At 35.8% G+C, this 19179-nt stretch overlaps 2 protein-coding genes across 2 annotated transcripts; one reads left to right on the forward strand and one right to left on the reverse strand.

The window, feature by feature from the left end:
* Positions 1 to 3953: 3953 nt before the first annotated feature.
* Positions 3954 to 17627, reverse strand: LOC129771287 (uncharacterized). The gene is made up of 2 exons (XM_055774775.1): positions 17167 to 17627; positions 3954 to 4460 (listed from the first exon to the last, which is right to left on the reverse strand). Exons 1-2 carry the CDS (start codon positions 17521 to 17523, stop codon positions 4362 to 4364), a joined length of 456 nt encoding a protein of 151 aa, XP_055630750.1. The 5' UTR covers positions 17524 to 17627; the 3' UTR covers positions 3954 to 4361.
* On the forward strand, positions 13624 to 16714 carry LOC129771282 (uncharacterized). The gene is made up of 3 exons (XM_055774769.1): positions 13624 to 13941; positions 14004 to 14119; positions 15872 to 16714. The coding sequence occupies exons 1-3, from the start codon at positions 13632 to 13634 to the stop codon at positions 16649 to 16651; spliced, it is 1206 nt and encodes a 401-aa protein (XP_055630744.1). The 5' UTR covers positions 13624 to 13631; the 3' UTR covers positions 16652 to 16714.
* Positions 17628 to 19179: the final 1552 nt, after the last annotated feature.

Consider the following 19179-nt stretch of genomic DNA (forward strand, 5'->3'; position numbering starts at 1 on the left):
ATACATAGACGTCATGACTATCTATTTGAACGTATCATATAAAAAATCCTTTACTTCCAGAATAAAATTATTTCATGCGTACAATAAATTGAATCGCCCGAACATGCCCATTCCCTGTGTCCACATACCACTAAAATTTCCGTTCTTCGAAGAATATTGTAGCTCAACTTATTGTAGTTTAAAATAGTAAGCATTTTTCATTATTAAAAAAAGGTTGAAAAATCGAACTTTTTTTTAGTGAGGAAGTGAAGTGGTCACCTGTGGGGGGCAAAGTGGTCACTCGCACATATAACGGTAGAAGAGATAGATTTATGCGTGTTTTCTTTGTCAGATTTGTTTAAATAATTATTGAAATAGTAGGTACATGTATGAAATGAGCTAGGCCTATTCAAACGTAGAAGGAAACATAACGTTTTTTAAAATGAGGCTTGATTTTGGTTGGGGTGGCATATTTTTCCTGGGTGAAAACCACAAAAGGGTCCCCTTTAAGAGCAGAAGGTGATAAGGTATATCAGCTTTTGAAAACAGAACATTGCCAGTAGTAATCCTTCACTGACCGCTTTGCCCCCCATACAACGAAATGCGAAATATGCGAAATAATCGCTGAAATAGAACAAAATATATATTCACCACCCTAGAACATGTGAACAGTGCTCCAAACTTTTGATTTGTCGCAAATATCAGGTCAAATAAAACAAATTTCACTAGAAATTCCTTAAATTCGAAACGCACAAAACTACGGCCGAATGGCTACCAAGAGAGCGTTTTTTGTTTTTATTTATGTCTTGGCATGCGACAGCTCCACTGCAGTACAGGGTGACTTAAAAGTCAAATTCTTCAAACATAAGATGAATATCAATACAGTGTCAATAGTCAATAGTTATACTACCAAGCAACCACATTACCCCCACTACCCCTACTATTAAAGTTCAAAGTAGTTGTTGACCAAGGCGCTTATATCAATGTATAACAGGTGAAACAACATCATCACTTCAATAAGAAGGGGATTACGGTTTGTGAAGCGAGGGTTGTTTGTTTTGTTATTGCTAGGATACGCCATTTTTGCATTTTTACATGCGAGAGTAGTGGAAATGAGAATGAAATTCTACAAAATCATCCCTTCTTTTTCACATAAATTCGCGAAAGCGGAACATAGTGGGCCTGATTGCGAACGTCACTTCATGGTGAAAACAGAATGGAATGCATACAAATTGCATACAATTCATTTCGTGAAGTGACGTTCGTGATAAGGCACAGTAGACATCGTTCGAATAAGCGTCGTAGCAGTTTCTAGAGAGCCGCCGGCAGCGTTCTGATGCTGTTTGTAAACAATACCGACAGCAATTCCAATATGGCTAAAAGTGCATTTCATATGATTGTTTCACCTGGTATGTATAGAGGCGTCTTGGTTGTTGACGATACCGATACAAATTGCGTAACCGCGCAAGTGCTATTTTCAGAATATATCACCTTATGATTGTTAACCGTGGGTATTTATTATTTTTGCAAATTGCTTCGAATTTTCTAAGCAAAATCAGGGGAATTCATCGAGGGGTTGTATCATTGATGATGTACTAGATTTCGTTGTATGATAAACATTATTTGGCTGAACAATTATTGCGCTCTGGGATTTTAATTATTTTTGTTCCGACTTTTTTGTAATTTTGTATTTTTGTTCCGACTGAAATGTGTTTGTCTAACACAGACTTCAAAACCAAGGTATCTGGGAAATCAGCTTTGCAAATAAATGCAAACTGTCATTAAATTTACTTGTATCGAAGAACATAATGTATCACAATGCATGAATTGATTTTACATGGTATTTATTCAAACTCTTTACTCACAAATATATTGAATTCAATTGAATTCGGAAATTGTCTCATTCACTCAAAAATTTAATCAACTCAAACAAATGATTGCTAAGCTCGGGTAGTCCCACGTCAACTTTGCGCTTATATCATAGATATAACCCACCCATTTTTTAACATCAATCCATATATATTCGCCATCACTACTTGTCGAGGATTTTCGTAGGAATATTTTATTGTTATGTTGCTCGAATTCATTCCTCCGAAATGTTTCAGCTTTCGTAAATATTCGGTCCCTACATGGTCATTAGGAACTGAGTAAACGCTTTGCACAAACCAGAGATCGAAATACTCGCTCGGTTGCGTGATACGTATTCAGTCAATCAATCTAGTTTTCGATGAGTCGTGTAATGTTGGAATTTTCATCTTCCTTTTCATCGAAAATTCTTTTTCAGAGAGAAAGAGATGTGGGACAATCTCTATCTCTGAAGTTCAACGAGAATGCTTTTTCGTCTCTCATTTAAAACTGAAATGTGGAGCAAAAAATCAAATCTGTATTTACCAACGTTAGCCTGTTTAGACAGCGTCTAAATGACCTGCATTTGGATTGCATCTGCTTTGTACAGATATTAACCCATATCTTGTTCACTTCACGATGAAACCCAATATTACTGTATTGTTTCATGTAATGTTTTCAGCTGTACTAAACAAGTGAAAACCCATTATCGGCATCAAAAGGTCACTGAAAATAAAATCATTTTTCGGCAATCATAACTCGCCGAAAAATGGAAATCAGCATTGCGTTTTTCGCGAAAATGGAGGTGAGAGTATAACATGCTCACCTTTTTTTTGTCTGTGGCTGGAAACGGATGTTTTTCCTCTCAAATCGGCGAGCATTTCGATCTCTGGCACAAACTACCCAGCAAACATTAAATCGCATAACAAGCGTATATATATAACATCATATGCCCTAAAATTTGGTTGGCATATAATGCGCCTAACTGGCATATGCATGCAAAAGTGGAGGCCATATACATACATGGCAAATGCTTACCGAATTTGTTGGATGAATATGCAACCTTGACCGGCTATAACAGCGATTATGTTGAAATTGAATTTCGATCTAATATGAATATATTCATGAATTGTCAAAGCACCAAATACGACTTTTGCCATACTCATATACGATTTATTACAGACATGAAAAAAACAACAAATGGCGCAAAATATTTTCGTGAAATGTTTATTATAGCCTCACGAATCGCCATTTTTATATATGAGTATTTATGTTTGTAGAAATTGATTGACTTGTGTTGGGAGTGGAATATGAATGTTTAAAATGGCACAGATTGATGTTTGGTGAAAACTGCTCCGATGTGGGTTCGAACTCCGGTCGTCTGGATTATAATCCACCAGCTATCTCGCGCGGCTATCTGAAATTTAATTCAACAGCGGTTAAGACTTTCGAGTGCATCAGCATTTCATTAACATTTCAATATGATGTTATATGTTCTTTATTAGGATATAATATGATTTACTGTTTCATGATTTTCTTCAGCATGCAACATGATTTACTACAGTACTGAATCGATTTAAATTATACGCTTATACGACACACAAACTGCATCAACGTAATATTCGCATATGATGCGGATTAAATATATTTTACGACAATGTACATCATAAAATTGATGTTTGTTATACCGAATTGCGACTTAATTTGATAATGGTATATAAAATCGAGTTTTTACATTTTATGCGATTTCAAATATACACGATACATACTTTGATTTATTCGGATTTCTTGTAAGACTTGGCACGTGCAAAATTATATATTTAATGTTTGCTGGGTAAATGAGCAATGTGGCCATTCAGTAGTTTTTTTTCTAAAGTAATTTTTAGATTGAAAGTGTTTAAACTCACCCAAATCGTTCATAATTCGTGAAAAACGAAACAAGAATGAAAAAAATTGGAGGATGGTGTCCAAGTGTCATGACAGCATTGTTAACGTTGGACTACGAACTTGTTGCATTTCACCCGCCTTTAATCCAATTATCACTTCCGATATTAAGCGAAATTTAATGATACATTGTTTAGTAGAATTTTTCGATGGCTCTGATTTGTAATTTTGTTGTAACTTCCCAGCAAACATTAAATCGCATAACAAGCGTATATATAACATCATATGCCCTAAAATTTGGTTGGCATATAATGCGCCTAACTGGCATATGCATGCAAAAGTGGAGGCCATATACATACATGGCAAATGCTTACCTAATTTGTTTGGATGAATATGCAACTTTGACCGGCTATAATAGCGATTATGTTGGAATTGAATTGCGATCTAATATGAATATATTCATGAATTGTCAAAGCACCAAAAACAACTTTTGCCATACTTATATACGATTTATTACAGACATAGAAAAAAACAAATGGCGCAAAATATTTTCGTGAAATGTTTATTACAACCTCACGAATCGCCATTTTTATATATGAGTATTTATGTTTGTAGAAATTGATTGACTTGTGTTGGGAGTGGAATATGAATGTTTAAAATGCCACAGATTGATGTTTGGTGGAAACTGCTCCGATGTGGGTTCGAACTCCGGTCGTCTGGATTATCATCCACCAGCTATCTCGCGCGGCTATCTGAAATTTAATTCAACAGCGGTTAAAACTTTCGATTGCATCATTGACATTTCAATATGATGTAATGTGTTCTTTATTAGGATCTAATATGATTTACTGTTTCATGATTTTCTTCAGCATGCAACACGATTTACTACAGTACTGAATCGATTTAAATTATACGCTTATACGACACACAAACTGCATCAGCGTAATATACGCATATGATGCGGATTAAATATATTTTACGACAATGTACATCATAAAACTGATGTTTATTATACCGAATTGCGACTTAATTTGATAATGGTATATAAAATCGAGTTTTTACATTTTATGCGATTTCAAATATACACGATACATACACTGAGAGAAATAATTAGTAATTATACGAATTTTTTGGTAAATACTACCAATCTATAGTCATTTTCGACCGTACTAATAAACACATATGTCAAGCAGAACCATGATTCGGAAGCCCAATATCGGCTACATTTTCTCGCCGAAAATGCACGTATCAGAATTATATCCACTCTTTTCTCACCAATTTTCAGATATGACAATATCCAAGCTTACTAATGTTATCGAGTAAAATATACTAATCTCTGGTAGGGATGCGGGTTTGTTGACAATATGTACAAAAAAATTGTACATTCTACTAATTTTGCATTACCAAATGTATTTAGTAGTTTTCGACCGAGGATTTTTCTAAGGGTACTTTGATTGATATTATGTGCGATTCTGATTTATTCGGATTTCTTGTAAGACTTGGCACGTGCAAAATTATACGATTTAATGTTTGCTGGGTTTATCGTAGCCTTCAAAAACAGATTCCAATTTTTATATTAAGTCTCAGCCTCAACATATAGCATTGTCTAATTGCTGTGAAAATGAAACTTAGAAAAAGAAAACCACTGTGTCAAATAATATATACATCTCGTCTGATGCAATGATACATACTATGCTTTTTTTCCTTTGTATATTTTATAGAGGCTTTCAACTTAAAAGTTCGCAACGAGACATGTGCGCTGACCTAAGAAACAAACGTAAATGTATGAAATTTTTGATTCAGAAAAAAAAACATATAATAGTGAGTTCATGACTATTTCCAAATTCTCAAAAACACAGCCGTCGAGAAGTCGACTGGCAATGGGAGAGAAGTATGATCTCAAGATATTTCCTTTCTTCCATCTAACATCATCTGTTGGTCTAAACACCAGTTCCATATATAGACAGTTGGGATATATAAGAAACATTAATCCAACCCATCTTCACAAAATTAAAAACACTACATTTCCTTGGTTCGACCAAAATAACAGTCGATGAAGACTGAAACACTCCTACACAGAATAACCTCTATGTTCTTGCAATGCGGCCCCATACCCGAGAGTTGTTTTTTTGCTAGATAGTCAGCAAACCTAACGGTGGGTTTAGACTAGGGATATATTCATGTGAAGAAATATGATGAGATTTATATAACGAATACATTCATGAATTCCTTCATGTGATTTCAACTCGTGATAAATGTACGACCCGTTCACATATGCATATATATATATATATATATATATAAATTATGCCGTGACTTAACTCGCGGTTTAAAAAAAACTTTTATTTAATTTCTAATTACCCTTTTTATTCGTTTATAACACTTTACATTCGGTTCATAAACCTTTATGCCCGTATTCAACTCGGCTACGCTCAAGACTAAATTCTATAATCGTATTACAAGGCTTAAATAGACTACATCTGCTGATCTCATTATTTCCGTCGGTGGTTCGAACCTGATCGAACCTTTGTTCGCGTCGTTCGATTGATTTCCGCGGCGTCGGCAAATGTTGGTTTACACGCGCGGTGTAACTTTGACGCCTCTGTCTGTTGCTATGGGTCTCGGCTGGGCTTTTGCTGACGTCTTGACTTCTGGGACGCCTTGGTCGGTCGGTTGTGGTGTAACGCCTCCCCCCTTAGATTCTCGTCCGTCCTCGGACGATCTTTCGAAAAGGACGAGACTCGGTAATGGTCCAACTTCTCCTTTTCCAATGGTTTGTTTAAGTTCCGTGGTGGTTCCAACATGGCTTCGAATTTCCAGAGTTGCTCTTTCCTTCGCTTTGAATCTTCTGTCGATGATATAAATGGTAAAAGAACAGATAATGATTAGCATGAGGAGGACTCCTCCTCCGATGGTTGTTGTCCTTTTTGAACGATGCAGGTCTAACTTTATGTCCTGCAGACTGTTAAGGTTTTCCAATTTGAGGTGGTTGATTTCATTATTCTCCTCTGTATAGTTTAATTGTATCAACTTATTTCCGTATATTGGGAGAAGGTATTCTTCACTATTTCCAAAAGTTACTTGGTTATTGAAGGTGATGTTCATCACTTTGATTGTACAGTTGTTTGTTTCGATGATTGTCGGGGTGTTGATCAGTCTGGAATTGTTGCATGAATCAGAGATCAATACATTTTTGTTTGTGTCAACAAGTATGACTCCTTTCTTAATTTCTTCGACACGGATGGGTTGTCTGACGGGTTTTATGATACATTTTGGTGTTTGGTGATTCAGAAGGTTATAGATGCAATCATCTTCGAGAAGGGTTGTAGCTTCGCAAATGTCGCAAAGTTCGCTTTGTCTGTAAATGATGTCTCCATGCTTTGCCACCAGTTTTACGTCTGTGCTGATTCGTGTACTGTTTATGTTGAGCGTCTGAATGTTGATCAGGTCGAACTCGTTGTCCCCGAGGATGGGTATTTTCACCAGTATTATAATTTCACCTTGGCTTACAATAACGCTTCCTGAGCTGTACTGGAATATTTGATCTAAATAGTCTAGCTTTAGCTTTTGAGCATTGAGTCTGTTGAAAATGTACTTCTTCTCTTCAAATGAAAATAAATTTCTGTTTAAAATGTTGAGTTTAGCAAACTCGATTTGTTCTTCAATATTTCCGAGAATCTGAATTATAGAGTCAAGGTTTACAATCATGTTGATATATTCCAAATCTGCTCTGGTTACCAAAGAATTGTTCCTCTGTTCCACAATCTGTTTATTGATCTTTTTGAGTACGTCTGTTATGTTATTAATTTTGTTTTGTATTTTTTCGTTAATGATTATTTGTCTTGATATAGATTTCGATAGTAAATTTTCCTGTTTCTCTAAAGTTCCCAAACTATGGTTTATAATTTCTAAATCGTCATTATCAGGGTTTCCTGCTATTAATTTTATTGCTGTTCCTAATGCGTTTACTAATGCTCTTTTACTTCTGTGGGAATACAAGCTCATCAATTTACCTTTTGAGTTTTGTATTTTGAAATCTAAAGTACTTCTTAAGTGGTCTATAACTTTAATATTTCCTGCGATTTTTTCAATGTAATTGATATTATGTTCGATAGAGTGGATATTAATCTTTTGGATAATTCTCTCGAATCCTATCCTAATCCTGACTTGTTTTAATTTTATGGCAATTATACCATTGTTGTGAGATAGATCTTTAAGTTTTGTGCAATTTATTATGACGATGCATGAAAATCTGCAACGAGAGTTAAATAATTGATTTATCGGTTATTTCTTTATTCTATTTTTGTGGATTTTAATATTATTGACGTCTTCAAATGTTAGTTCGTTGTTGTGTTTAATCGTTGTTATTTTAAACGGATCTTTGTCCTTTGTTAAACGTTGAGAGTTTTTTATGTATTTAATTTCGCCTGGTTGAAGATCTTCAGGTTTTTCGTTATTCATATTTTGTTGTTCGTATTTATCTTTTCGTCTATTTAGTTCGATTTTAACTGCAGATTGCAGGTTTTTAGATTTTTCAGATATTTCTTCCATATTCGTAGATCCAGAGTTATTAAAAATCAAATTTCGCGGTTGGGTTTTTATTACTGAGTGGAAACTATTATTGTAAATGTCGATGGCGATATTTACTTGCTCGTTTAATGTTAAATCTTTAAATTTTGCTTTGTTTGTGCGGAAGGTTTCAATTAAAGTGGAGTGGAAACGTTCCACGATACCATTTGAATTGGATCCACTTGCGAGGTGTATCTCTATATTGAGATCATTTAGGAATCCCATAAAGTCTATGGACCTGAAAGATGGCTCTTGGTCACTCACTATAGTTTGAGGTCTTCCAAAATTTCGAATGTGTTCGGTTATTGCGGTTTTGATATCAACTATTGTTCTTGTGCTTAATGGAATCGCGTTTGCAAATTTTGAAAATGAATCAACTATGGTGAGCCACTTTTGACCTTTTAGGAAGAAAATGTCAATGTGGACTCTGTCGAAAGGTTTCTGTCCAAATGTGCTTTTTCTAATTAGTTTGGGTGGATTTCTGTCATATTTGGCTTTTTTGCAAATATCACAGGAATCGACATAAATTTTGACCTTTCGATCGAGTTGCGGGAAAAAGTGTGTTTGTAGAATCTGGTTCCGGTTTTCTTTGATTCCTCTGTGTCCGTATTGGTGAATTCTTCTTATGATCTCGTCTTGCTCGACTTCCATTCTGATGTCCTCCAACATGGTCTCTGAAATAAATACTTTGTAAATAATATTTGAGGAAAAATGTTTTTTATACGTCTCCTGCACTAGTTGTGCTAATGAGATAGGTACTTTTATACAACTCAAACCCTTCGGATTCAGGGTCCGTTTCAACGTTTCAACTATGTCTTCTTCGGTGTATGTTCTTTTTACTATTGTGTGTCTGTGATATTTTGGAAAAATTTGTTCGTAGGCTGCAAGTTCTACATTTCCTATTTTGAATATGACTTGTGTCCGAAAAACGTTGATAGGTCTCTCAGTATACCGAATAAAGTAGTCATCACTCGTATCCGCTGAGTGTACTGTCGTTCCGTCACTTTCGTCGTCTGAAGGTTCGTTTCCTCGCTCAGAAGGTTCAACATTTAGGGAAAGCGATGATTGCGAGTGTGCGTTCAGGTGTTTTTCTATGTTTACGCGCGACAGCGCGTCGGCGACAACGTTTTGTTTTCCCGGTTTGTAGATTAGTTCGTAATCGAATTCCTCTAAAGCCAGCTTTCCTCTAATTATTCTGTGGTTAGCGTTCGTGAAAGAAAATGTTAGTGGTTGGTGGTCGGTGAACATTTTAAACTTTCTACCATAGAGGTATGGTCTGAAATGTTTCACTGCCCATACTATCGCGAGAAACTCCTTTTCGGTAGTGGAATATCGTTCTTCCGTTTTATTCAAAGTACGTGAGGCGTATGCGATGGGTCGGTCGTTACCTGCTGGCCCTTGTGACAACACTGCACCAATAGCGTGGTCACTCGCATCCGTTGTTAGTGAAAATTCTTTGCTAAAATCAGGGTAAATTAATACCGGGTCGATCGTCAGAAGTTGCTTACACTTTTCGAAGCATGTTACTACTTCTGGTGTAATTTCGAATTCAATATCCTTTCGGAGAAGTGCTGTTAACGGCTTTACAATTTTTGCGAAATCCTTAATAAATCGCCTGTAGTAGCCAAGCATTCCTAGGAATTGTCTCACTTCTTTTTCGCTTTTAGGTATTGGCCATTGCCTTATTGCATCAATTTTGTCGCTGTTTGGTCGTACTCCCTCTTCAGAGACTGTATGACCTAAAAATTGCGTTTCTTTCCTAAAGAACTCGCATTTGTCCAGCTGAATTTTTAGTCTTGCTTCTTTCAATTTTGCGAAGACTTGCGACAAATTTTTCAAGTGCTCTTGAAGCGAGCTGGAGAAGATGATGATATCGTCCATATAGACGAAACAACATACTCCTACTAAATCTCTCAGAATGCAATCCATGACTCTTTGAAAAGTCGCTGGGGCATTCTTCAAGCCAAATGGCATACGAGTAAACTCATATTTGCCACCGTTTACGGAAAAAGCAGTTTTTTCTGTATCTTCCTCCGCTAATTGAATTTGGTGGAAGCCAGAAACTAAATCGATTGTTGAAAAATATTTCGCCTTTCCTAATTTATCCAGAATATCCGTAATTTCTGGTATAGGGTATTTGTCATTAATTGTTTTCTCGTTTAGTTTTCGGTAATCGATCACTAAACGGAATTTTTTTCGTCCAGATGCATCGGACTTTTTAGGAACCACCCACACAGGTGACGTGTAAGGCGAGATTGACTCTTTTATGATTCCGTCTTTCAGCATCTTTTTAACTTGCTCCTGCACCTCGCTTTCGTACACGTAGGGGTACTTATACGATTTGGAGTGTATCGGAATACTGTCCACGGTGCGTATTTTATGTTTAATTTTATGGGTGAATGATAACTTATCACTTTCCACATATAAAACGTCGTTGTATTTCCTGATCAATTTCCTGAGGGTATATTTCTCCTCCTCATTCATATGATCGTCTCTTATGGTGTAATTTTCAGAGTCAACCTTTTTCGGTAGCTCTGTCAGCTCGAATGGGTCAACCTCTGTATCCAAGTCATTGCAAAGCTTGATCTCGTTCGAATTGATTTCCATCGATTTTTTTGTATAATTTTGCACTGCTACAAAGGCTGTGTTATTAGCACTTCTGTAGAGGCCTGGCAAGATAGAAAATTTTCCGTGAGGCTTTTCTTCCTCTATAAGAAAATCTCCATTTTTCTTGGTTTTCAATTTTATGAACTGATATTCTTGTTCATTTAAATTGATTTTATGTTTCTCGGGAAATCTCTTTTTCATTGCGAAAGTTTTTCTCCCGATCCTCAATGTATTTTTACTGACGTCGATTTTAGCATTTAAATTTCTCAATGACTCGTATCCGATGAGTCCATCGAAAAATTTATGAAATTTGAAAATGAAAAATTTCAGTTTTTTATTTATAAGAAATGGGTCGAAGGAAGCGGATTTATCGATTGTAAAGGTTCCCTTAATGTTGGTTACTTTTGAAATCGGTTCTGTTTTGCAGTTTTCTATGTTTACATGCTCGGGTGATATGTAATTTTTGTTCGCTCCTGTGTCGATCAAAAATTTCATCTCGCCTTTGGATGTTGCAATGGTGATGTAGGGAATAAAGTTATTATCGTTCATTATTTTTCTTTTTGTAGCGCCTCGGCCACGTGAAAATTTAGTTCATCGTTGACGAAATAATCGTCATCTTCCGAATCGAGGACGGATTCGTCCAGCTGTTCCGAAGTGTCAGGTTCTGTTTGATGATTTTTGCTGTGTTCTGCTGTTTCGTGGCTGTTAACCTCTGCCCGCGATTTCGCTGTCCTCATCGAGACATCGTCATCTGGCGGTGGAGCTCTAGCTTTGAATTTCGCAGACCCGTATGGTTTTTGATTATGCAAGTTATTGTTAGAATTTGAGGTGGATGGCTTCGCGTTAAAGTGATTGCCATTACTATTGGGGTTGGGAGACGGTTTCGAATTATGTGAACCGTTACTATTGTTGGATCTGATATTTTTATTTGTGTCAGATGGTTTTTGGTTTAACTTCTGCCTATATGCAGCGTTGGCATATTGTATGGTGATTGCATACGCTTCCTCCAGACTTTTAGGTCTGTAGCTTCGCACGTGCATAGACAATTCCTCTGTGAGCCCATCTATGAATCTAGTGAGAGTCATAAGGCTCACTAGATTATTTATTGCTCTTGTAGAGTTGTTATAATCATCCATTGTCGCTGCTGTGGATTTAATAGCAGTGTCTATGGTTTTGATTCGGTTGTAGTATTCAGTGATGGATTTTTTTCCTTGGTTTATATAAAACAACGATTGGATATGAGATGTCAAATCTCTCCTATCGCCGTATGAATTTAGAATAATTTCTTTGATTTCTGCCCAACTGTTCGGGTTGCCGGCAGCAATCAAAATTTCTTTGGCCTCTCCCACGATTTTATTCTTTACCGCTCTGACCAATTGGCTGTAGACCGGATCATCTCTGTATCTTTCAAAAAGATGCAGGGTGTTTTCGGCGTCTTCAAGCCATGCGTTTGTTTCCCGTTTGTTTCCGGAGAATGTTGGTAAATTCTTAATAGGATCCGGAGTTCTAAACTGCATAAACGGATCCTCCGCTTTTGCTTTAAGTGTTCTCAATTGCCCAATCAGTTCGTTCTGATTGTGAGTTAGGCTCCTTATGTGTTGGAGTAACCCTTGAATTGTTATTTCTTGTTGCGGAATTGGTGCATGATCATCCAATTCCGGGGCCAGAAGTTCCGGAGAAATCATTTGCTCCCGCTCGGCCATTTTAATAAATTTGTTTTTTCAAAAGAGTTTGTTCTTTTTTTTTTTAAAAAACAATCTTACGTACTTTATACGCGCGAGAAAATGTGTTGTTCTACACTTCACTTGTTAATGAATTAGTTATTCACTTTGTGATATATCAAGTGTCCGCTTACCACTGGTGGGGGCTCGCACTTCTGAATTAGTATTTTGTTGTGTTAGGTTTAGATAATTGTTCGTGTTTACTTACAGGAAGATTACTGCTTTCATCTCCTGGAGTCTGGGTAGGTTGAATCGGTTTCCTCGTAGATCGTTCGTTCCAGGTGGCGGGATTAGTTTTCCTAACGGCAGCGAGTCCTTGATTTTCGCTCAGGGGGTCCTCTCGCTTGTTCGTTTGGTTTCTTCAGTAGATGTAAACTTCTCCTCTTTAACTCGGTGGCGGTGCTTCCAGATATCCGCTCTATAAACACTACTCACTTCGTTGTACCACTTGGCCAATGACTGCGCCAATTATGCCGTGACTTAACTCGCGGTTTAAAAAAAACTTTTATTTAATTTCTAATTACCCTTTTTATTCGTTTATAACACTTTACATTCGGTTCATAAACCTTTATGCCCGTATTCAACTCGGCTACGCTCAAGACTAAATTCTATAATCGTATTACAAGGCTTAAATAGACTACATCTGCTGATCTCATTATTTCCGTCGGTGGTTCGAGCCTGATCGAACCTTTGTTCGCGTCGTTCGATTGATTTCCGCGGCGTCGGCAAATGTTGGTTTACACGCGCGGTGTAACTTTGACGCCTCTGTCTGTTGCTATGGGTCTCGGCTGGGCTTTTGCTGACGTCTTGACTTCTGGGACGCCTTGGTCGGTCGGTTGTGGTGTAACGTATATATATATATATATATATATATATATATATATATATATATATATATATATATATATATATATATATATATATATATATATATATATCTTGTGCCGTGGATATTTTCCCTCATTCTTTTTCGTTTCTCTCCGCAGACACACCTTTAATGCTAGTTGTTGACTTCTGATTGATGTGATGACATCGAAACGCAAAATTGCCGCTTGTGTGATTATTTTAAAAATGCTGGAGAGGAAGAAAACACGTTCTGTGTGGATTCGAGATTGGATTCTGAAACGTGAGAGATATGGTGCCTGCAGTCAGTTGATGTCTGAGCTCTATATCGAGGATCCAGCTCAGTTTTCCAACTTCCTGAGAGTCAACCCAACCAATTTTGAGAAGCTTATCTGTAGAATTGGTCCTTTGGTATCGAAACAAGATACCAGATTCAGAAAAGCTATTGATGTAACAACACGGCTTGCTGTTACATTGCGTTTCTTAGCAACAGGTGAGCAGAATTTTGCTGTATTATACTACTTAATGATAAATAATTACACATTATAATTTCAGGTGATTCATACGCTAGTTTGAGCTATTTGTTCAGGGTACCAAAATGTACAATTAGCATAATTGTTCCAGAAGTATGCAGAGCAATATATTCAGCACTGAAAGACGATTACATTAAGGTAATTTCTATATATATATATATATATATATATATATATATATATATATATATATATATATATATATATATATATATATATATATATATATATATATATATATATATATATATATATATATATATATATTTTTTTTTTTTTAATTAATTGTCGTCAGTTCTCACAGTTTCAGTTTATATATCAATCAACATTTGTGGCGAGGGTACGTTTTCATAATACTGCAAATGGTTTGATGAGTCGGTACGTCTATTTACGGAATTCGTATAGTTGCTACTTGTAGAAGCGGAAGCACTCTGCGTAAATGGTCTGAAGAGAGATTTCTCATCTCAGATGCAACGAATTTCCCGAAAACATCAAATTGATCCTCTTCTTCATTTAACGTTTGTAGAGCTTTTGTAGAATTGAATTGTCTGATGCGTCAATTTTCCGTTTCTTCCTGGGATTTTGGTCTCGAGATATTGGTGTTGAGTCAGGCGGGTTTATGTCCTCAGAATGTTGAAATATGTTATCGTTACAGCTAGCCTCCTCCAATGTAGAATACTAGTATAAATATAAGAAAATTAAATAAGTATTATATATTACCTAATAATTGACCAATCTCATGCCAACTCGACTGGTCTTTGGCAGCAAGATCTCAGGTTGCAGTGAAACGTTGTGAGTGTAGAGACATTGGTCATTTAAACAACTTTGCATACTTGAAATCTTCAAAAGAAGATTAGACTACTTTTTGAAAAGTGTCGAAACAATTTTCTTTATTTTTTACAAAAAATTATGACTCAAAACTATAACATCTACAAAACAAAACAAAACTAACATCAAACTACAACTATTTAAAGGATGAAATGTAGGAAATTGTTTATGTTTTCATTAAAAATATCAAACAAATTTAAAAAAAAAATATTGTCAAAATTAAAATTATTTTTTTCTCAAAAATATGTTTTTTCAAAAATCTGAAAAAATAGATATGAATAGCCCATTCAATTAACAACAGGTCACTCATACATCGGAAGATGAGTGCCTTTACAGAGAAAAAGTTTTTCTGACATACAACTTTTTTATGTTTTTTTTTTTTGAAAAATCACTATAAATGTTAAACTCGTAATATTTTTTATGTATAAAGAATCACTATTTACATGTTCTGCAAACTTTTTTCTATTTGAAAACATTTCAAGAACATGTCAAACACGAAAATTGACACACAAAAATGTTTTGAGCAAAAAAAAAAACAAAAGAGTCTCCATACAAAAATGCCTTATATGTATTCCAGAAATTATAAAATATAGGAAGTTGACGTCTTCGACAATAGTTCACATTTTAATAAGATTTAAAGCTTCATCGAACACACTATCTTGACTTTAAACAAAATTAGGATTAGTTGTAATTTTTGCAAAGAAAACATGAAAAAGTAGTACTTTTTCCCTGTAGAAGTGCCCATCTTCTGATGTATGGACGACTTGTTGAAAATTGTAAGGGAAATTCACATTTTTTTTGAGAATTTAAAATTTAATTGAAATTTAAATTTTAATTGAAAAAAAATTTAGGCAAGTAGGCAAGCAAAAAGTAGTCTAATTCTTCTTTGAATATTTCAAGTATGCGAAATTGCTCAAAAGACACATGTGTTTAAACCTACAACGTTTCACTGCTATCTGAGATGGTACTGCCAACTCCTAAGACGAGTTGGTATGAAATCCGTCAATTAAAATAAATACAAATATAGATAGTGTTAACTATTTCGTTTGTTTGTTTTTTTAGGTGCCGTCTACATCAGATGACTGGAACAATATCGCCCTCAAGTTTCATTCAAAATGGAACTTCCCCAAATGTTTAGGTGCTATCGATGGAAAACACATACTCGTCCAGGCGCCGGAGCATAGCGGAAGCTACTACTATAATTATAAGGGACAGCACAGTATTGTCTTGATGGCTAGTGTTGATGCGGAATACAAATTTACCATCATCACAGTTGGCAGCAATGGAAGAGTGTCAGATGGAGGTGTTTTCAGAGCTACCGGTGTTGCTGATTATATCAAGAATGCAGTAGTTGGTCTCGAGAAGATGCCTCTCCCAGGAAGAACATTATATGTCCCATATGTTTTCGTCTCAGATGACGCTTTTCCTCTGCAACCACACATAATGAAGCCATACCCATTCAATTGCCAGGGTTCTATGAGAATATTTAATTACAGACTTTCTAGAGCAAGGAGAATTGTTGAAAACGCATTTGGTATCATGTCGAGCGTGTTCAGGGTTCTAAGAAAACCACTTTTAATTACTCCTGAACGCGTTGAAGCAATAGTGTTAGCCACGTGCACTTTGCATAATTTCTTATTGTCAGGGAAATCTGCTACGAATGTATACGCTCCTGAGGGTACGTTTGATCGTGAAGCTTCAGAAACAGGCGAAATTATTCAGGGAACCTGGCGAAGTGAAAATATGCCAGCAGATAATTTGTTCCACTGGCACAACAAGGCAGCAATAATTACTCGAACAATGCTAAAGAAATACGGGAAGAGTTTAGAGAGTATTTTATAAGCAATCAGGGTGAAGTTCCATGGCAAAATAGATTTATATAGTTAAAAAAAAAACAAATATATGTGAAGAAATAATTAAAAATTTATTTTCGTTCTTATTACTCTTGATTTATATCCCTATGTATAGTCTCATGAACACTAGACTATTGCCCCAGATGGATGAGATATAGATTCTGATACATACACTCTTACATTTTTTTCATAGTAAATAGTCCAAGTTTAAATTAATATATTGAACAAAATCAGTGAAATACACATGTTATCACTCAAAGGTCATTATGATAATTACTTACGTACTTCACGAAAGCCTTTATAAACCAGCATGTGAGCAAAAAAACAACTAGCAATGTAATGTTACATTATTACATATAAAACGAAAGCTTGTGGCGGAATTCATACATGGGAATAAATAATAAAAATGATTAAATAGAAAAAATAATTCCAATCACAATAATCATCAATTTGTTTCTGAAAAAAAATAATAATAGTAATAATAATAGCAATTTCTTCTGTTACCATTGCTATATTTCCTATCGCTGGTCTGCAGTCAAATGATCCTTGCATAAATTTTAATGAATTGTGGTACGGCCACTGCGACACATACAATTCATCAGTGCCCTGGAGAGACTTTGTTGTTCTGCTCTTCTTCAATTCAGGATTAAATTGATTTCGCAGGTTGTGGAGCTTCTTCCGAATCGCTTCCACCGTTGTGTTGAATTTTTCAGTCATTTCTTTATAATCACTAATTTTCTTTAGCCTATCTTTATATTCAACACTGGTAACGTCCCACAGTTCGACTTTACTACAATATAAACATATCAGCTCTTCTATTTCTCCTTTCATCCACTCTTTTTTGTTGCTTTTATTGGCCATAATAACAAAAAACAAAAACACAACCCACGAAATAAAAACAAATCAAACAGCAAAATAACTAGACTCAACGATATCCGAATCAATATATATTCATTGTTTACATTTGCAAACAGAGAAAGAGAAAGAGCACGGATGGTCTCACTCTTTTTCGGTGATTTATTCACCAAAAGTAGACTGGCTGTCAACTTGAGCGAATTCTCACCAGTGAGAAATTCATCAGTGTTTACATCTACTGACGTTTTGCTTATATAATTGACTTCATATTTGTATGAGATATAAATTCAAGCCCGTTTACATCTATTTTCTAGTGAATAAATCCATCTATAGCTATAGATCTCCCTAGTCTAAACGTACCATTAGGGTGCTTTTGAGGAATACATGGGATGGGGATGGAAATGCCTTATTAATGTATCCAAGTAGGTTTGAATGGATTTGGCTACGTGAGACCGAGTGTTGTAATGCTGTAGAATCACTACAGCATAGCAATGCTCGACCACATTTTGCATTCTCGACCACATTTTCGGGTTCAATTCCCTTTTTGTCGAAGAAATTTCTTCGGATTTGCGTATTCTTTTTACTTTTTACTTTGCTTTTTACTCAGAATACATTCGAGGCATATTATTGACCATAGAAACCTTAACTAAGTACTAATAAAAAATGACGCTGTTTATATTACGTTGAGAGCGCGAAGTACCTCTAGGGTGAAACGTTAGTGCCATTGACGAAGATGAAAGACGGAAATTAGTTATGCATCTAAAATATAACCAAGGGGTCTTCGTAGCCTAATTGGTTGCGTGTCCGCTACTAAGCGAACGATCATTAGCTCATAACTCAGGGCCCCTCAACTGACCATCTTAGTGTGTTTTTCTAGCTACTATGTCCACGCAACAATCATCATGTGTCGGTAATCCCAGTCCCTTACCGCTCACATTTTCGGTCTGCTGCATCGGTAATTGGCACTATCAATAACGCAACAAAGGAAGCCTCGTATCAACAGTCCCGCTGTGAACAGCCCAACTATGAACATTCGAACAAAAGCAATATTCTTACGCCGAAAAAAAAGGTGACATGTGTTGTGCATCGATAGAATAGGAATTCTCTTGCGCCTAAACGGCTACTGCGTTTATAGATAAAACAAATGTTTATCGATAGATAGCGATACTCTTACACCTCAAAGTGGTAACAGTGTAATATACAACAAAAGTTATCTTAAGATAAAAATGTACACGAATGAATTCGGCTCTGTTACAGCTGAATTGCTAAGTGAGCCTAATGAAATAAACTGTTGGAAAATAAAAAAATATATAACCACCGTGTCCCCCAGTATCGTTTGGTATTCTTTAATGGCGGCTCTGTTTTAGAAGCGTACTATTTACAGACCAAGAAATCGTTATGATTCAATCAAAATGCAAATCATCAAAATCCATTCGCAACACATGAAGTTATGAATGCTAGAACTATTTCTTAAGCCATCACCGACCAACATATTTTTTCAACCTTGTTGAAGTTTAGTACACAAATTACGATAGTTCAAATTACGTTCAATTTTTCAATTGTTCGTTTTTCATTTCAAACGTTACGTTTCGAACATTAAAAACAATTCTATCGGTAAAATTGTGATGGGTTAACCCTTTCCCGTACAATATCGAGTCTCAC

Source organism: Toxorhynchites rutilus, chromosome 2 (genome assembly GCF_029784135.1).
Source record: "Toxorhynchites rutilus septentrionalis strain SRP chromosome 2, ASM2978413v1, whole genome shotgun sequence".
NCBI lineage: Eukaryota > Metazoa > Arthropoda > Insecta > Diptera > Culicidae > Toxorhynchites > Toxorhynchites rutilus.

What these genes read in the sequence shown, in the direction of transcription:
- LOC129771287 (XM_055774775.1), bottom strand. Translation starts at nt 17,523, where the DNA reads ATGGCCAATAAAAGCAACAAAAAAGAGTGGATGAAAGGAGAAATAGAA. An exon ending in CGATAGGAAATATAGCAATG is followed by an intron (nt 4,461 to 17,166) that starts GTAACAGAAGAA and finishes ATTAAATTTCAG; the next exon opens with ATAGCCGCGCGAGATAGCTG.
- LOC129771282 (XM_055774769.1), top strand. Translation starts at nt 13,632, where the DNA reads ATGACATCGAAACGCAAAATTGCCGCTTGTGTGATTATTTTAAAAATG. An exon ending in ATTGCGTTTCTTAGCAACAG is followed by an intron (nt 13,942 to 14,003) that starts GTGAGCAGAATT and finishes TTATAATTTCAG; the next exon opens with GTGATTCATACGCTAGTTTG. An exon ending in TGAAAGACGATTACATTAAG is followed by an intron (nt 14,120 to 15,871) that starts GTAATTTCTATA and finishes TTGTTTTTTTAG; the next exon opens with GTGCCGTCTACATCAGATGA.